Raw genomic sequence first — 3,906 nt, forward strand, 5'->3', positions numbered from 1 at the left:
ATCTTTGGCTCTTTCCATGGATCGGTGATCTGCTGTGTCCGAGGCACACAGCACACCGTCGATCGCCGCCCTACGCGATTCAGGAGCCGCGCATGAGTGGTTAGAATGGGAGGACATCATATGACGTCCTCCCAGAACGAGAGAGCCACCTTGCGTCCGGCATATTACTATATGGCGGGCGGGAGGTGGTTAATTTGTAAGTTTTTCATTTGATAGTAAATCACTTTTTTCCATGTTTTACACAGTGCTTTTTTACATTGGTTCATGCCTTGTAGTAAAATACGACAAGGTTGAATGGATAAGGCAGTATAGGTGGACTTCAATTTACTGGGAAAAATTTTGTTTTTAGGTTGGGGGCCCTTCTATATGTTACAAGAGGTCTGTTGGGAAGAATAGGCTTAAGATGTGGCCCCTCTAATAGGATGTTCCAATGTTTACTCAAGATGTTCTCCATTTTGTGATACTGATGGTGAAATCTACTGGTGAAGTAGTGATCGGAGACTTCTTTTTCTTTGCTATCAGGTTTTCCATTTCCATCTTGCTCTTACTGCCACTGTGAAGATGATTGGCAAAGCATGGAAAACATCCACCCTTTCTATAGCTGATACCTAATCTCTAATCACACAGACTATGGTGCATAAGAAATCAGGCCAGGCTGTCTGACACAATGCAAAAATACTCCACTATGTTGTGCCCTGGTTCACACACTTCTCCCATTCGGAACTGATGTGGCCCTGCCAGGGGCGGACTGGCAACTCATGGGGCCCCTGGGCAATAGGGGATCATGAGGCCCCTGTGTCCTTGCCCAAACTCAAAAAAGCCTATGATAAAGGTACCAGGGGCATCTCATGGGGCCCCCTACTGACCCCGGGCCCTCGGGCAGTGCCCGAGTTTCCAAATGTTCACTCCGCCCCTGGGCCCTGCTGTGTCTTTAGGCCTGAGTTAACAGCTGCCTCTTCTGCTAATCCTGTCAGAGCTCCGGGTATGACCAGAGGTATGTGAACTGACGCAGGGAAACGCAGGCTTCAGATATGTTATAAACAATATAATTTATTAATACTAACAATACATAAATGCAGTGCAATACTAAAACATAACACAGTGCAAACGAACCAAACCAAATCACCCACAGATAACAATACATACAATGCAAGCGTAGTCAGGCAGGCCGGGTCAATAACAATCGGGCAGGTAGGAACAGGAGGAGCAGGCAGAGAGTAGTCAGGTCACGAGCCGGGTACAGCAACTAACAGGCAGGTAGGTACAGGGGGTCAGGCAGAGAATGGTCGGGGTCACAAGCCAGGGATCAAACAGGAGAAGTCAGCAGAGGTACGGATCAGTCAGGCAGAAACAGGAACAGGAATGCAGGTAAAAAGATACAGGGGCCCATGGAAAAACACACACCAAGGCACAGACTGCAGGTCTGGCCATCCCTTAAATACACCTGCAATCAGCCTCAGGTGCTTGGCTGACTGCAGGGTTGAGTCTCTGATTGCTGAGAGCACTCGCTGGCCAGCCCTGGTACTGCAGCCCACAAGGCAGGTGAGTCCCACCATTATTGGCAAGTCCATTCCTGACAAATCCTCTTTTTTACCTATGCTCACTCCTCCCTCCTTCTGTTTCCTTTTTCTTTACCCCCTCCCCCAGAACCTTACCAATCTACCTGGATGGATTGAGAGCATTCAGCCAATGAGTTATAGTTGGTTTTTTTTCTGTCTCAATATTTTTAATAGTAGCTACACTTGTATTATTGTCTACTGTTGAGACATATTCTAGTTGGTCAAATTGTATCTTTATTCTGTCATAAATCACAACTTCAGTTGTTACCTTTGTTGTATTTTGGATGTTTGTAATGAAATGGCAAAACAATTAATACAAAACTACGGAACCTAAACTAAATCACACATTACAAAAAAATAAATAAATAATTTTTCTATGTAGAAAAACAAATAGTAATTCCCAAGAAAATAGCAGACTCTCAGTGTTTCAATGCAATTAATTGAAGTTATTTATAAATCATCATGAGATAATTTCCCTATGTAGTAAAAATAATGAATCCCAAGAAAATTATAATATGCAATTCTGACTCCAGGTGTTTCCATGTAATGAATTCTATTTATTTATAAAAGCAGAAATACTACTCATTGAAAAACAATTTAAGATTCTGTAGGCAAACATCTTCAACTGCATTGATTTTTTTCGTGATTATTACATAATGTAAGTAAATCAGTACTTTGTCTCTATAGGTATATCATTCAAAATAACTCTTCAATAACTGTATAAAATAAAATCATCAATGAAAAGAGCACATGGGTACCTTGAAATCAAAGCATTGGAAGCACTATTTTGCCTTTATCATCCACTTTCTTAGTAGTACAAATATTTTTTGGTGGCTCCTTACAATTGTTTTGATTTACCACTAATATTAGTGGAAGAACTTGGTATCTTCTCTGAATTAAGAAGATGGAATATTTTTTTTCCTTCTGTTCGAAGATGATCAGCATGTAGTAACTCATATAAAACATTCACAATGAAATTGAAACTGAACTCAAATCATTTACTGAAATAAACAAAGCTGATTTATAAAATTGTAATCTTCTTCCTTCAGCTGATGGATCAGAGAAATGTGACCAGAATTACCACAATCCACCTCGTAGGATTTCAGATTCCTCAAAGTATTACAATTTTGGTGTTTTTTCTTTTCCTTATACTTTATTGTGTGACAATATGTGGAAACCTCCTGATCATCATATTGGTGTCCTACAGCAAAGTCCTCCATTCCCCCATGTACTTCTTCCTCTCCCAGCTTTCTGCATTGGATATAATACTGTCCACTGATATTCTTCCTAACATGATCAACAATATTTTGGTAAACAAGACAACAATGTCATTTTCTGATTGTCTCACTCAGTTTTCTTTCTGTGTCATCACAGAATGTTCAGAGTGTCTTCTTCTGACGGTGATGAGTTGGGACAGATATTTGGCCATCTGTAAACCATTGCATTATACTTTGAAAATGAACTACCAAGTTTGCTGGATGCTGGTTTTCCTATGCTGGATTTCTGGGATTTTATTAGTATTGATTTACAATTTAACCATATCAAATTTACAGTTTTGTGGCCCCAATGTCATTGATCACTTTTTCTGTGACTTTGATCCTATCATGCAACTCTCCTGCTCTGACACCACCATTGCTCGTTTAGAGCTGACAATTTTGGGTGTTATTGTTGTCATTTTCCCATTTTTCACCATCTTTGTATCATATTCTTATATTATTGTCACCATTTTGAAAATTCCATCCATTACTGGCAGACAGAAAGTTTTCTCAACATGCAGCTCCCACCTGACTGTTGTGTCTATTTATTATGGTACCCTAGTTTGTGTTTATTTGACACCTAGGAGAGGACAGACTCAAACCCTAAATAAGCTCTTATCATTACTGTACACTGTTGTCACCCCAATGATGAATCCAATTATATACAGCCTGAGGAACAAAGATCTGAAAAAAGCTGCTAGAAGATTAATCAACCACTTACTGAAGATTTGTTTCAGTAAAGAGTTTAAATTTGAGTAATAATTATGCCATAAAGGAAGGAAAACAACATACCAAAAATAAAACATGGCTTGTCTCAATCTATGCAAATAAAAGGTATATACGGCTCAGCAAAAACATACATCAAATTATGGAATGTGGCTATCTTTCCATTCACAAAGTTTCATGATGCTAGATATTTATTGGTTAGTGGGAATGGTAAGATTATAGAAGCATCAAATATCCCACCCTTTGTTGTGTTTACATGGGTACCCTTGGTGGTCTACAAAACCTTCATATATGGAAGTATTTGATTGACAGCACAGAGCCACTGTGAAACAGAGAGGGGAGAGGGCTGCATCCATCTAATAGCA

General features: G+C 39.7%; 1 protein-coding gene across 1 annotated transcript; it reads left to right on the plus strand.

Moving 5' to 3' along the window:
• Window positions 1-2,584: 2,584 nt before the first annotated feature.
• On the plus strand, window positions 2,585-3,580 carry LOC149452584 (olfactory receptor 5P55-like). The gene has a single exon (XM_089689216.1). It carries the CDS (start codon window positions 2,612-2,614, stop codon window positions 3,572-3,574), a length of 963 nt encoding a protein of 320 aa, XP_089545342.1. The 5' UTR covers window positions 2,585-2,611; the 3' UTR covers window positions 3,575-3,580.
• The last annotated feature ends 326 nt before the right edge of the window (window positions 3,581-3,906 follow it).

The sequence above is a fragment of the Staurois parvus genome, unplaced genomic scaffold (genome assembly GCF_062004578.1).
Source record: "Staurois parvus isolate SC_StPar_1 unplaced genomic scaffold, SC_StPar_1.0 ptg000470l, whole genome shotgun sequence".
Classification (NCBI taxonomy): Eukaryota; Metazoa; Chordata; class Amphibia; order Anura; family Ranidae; genus Staurois; species Staurois parvus.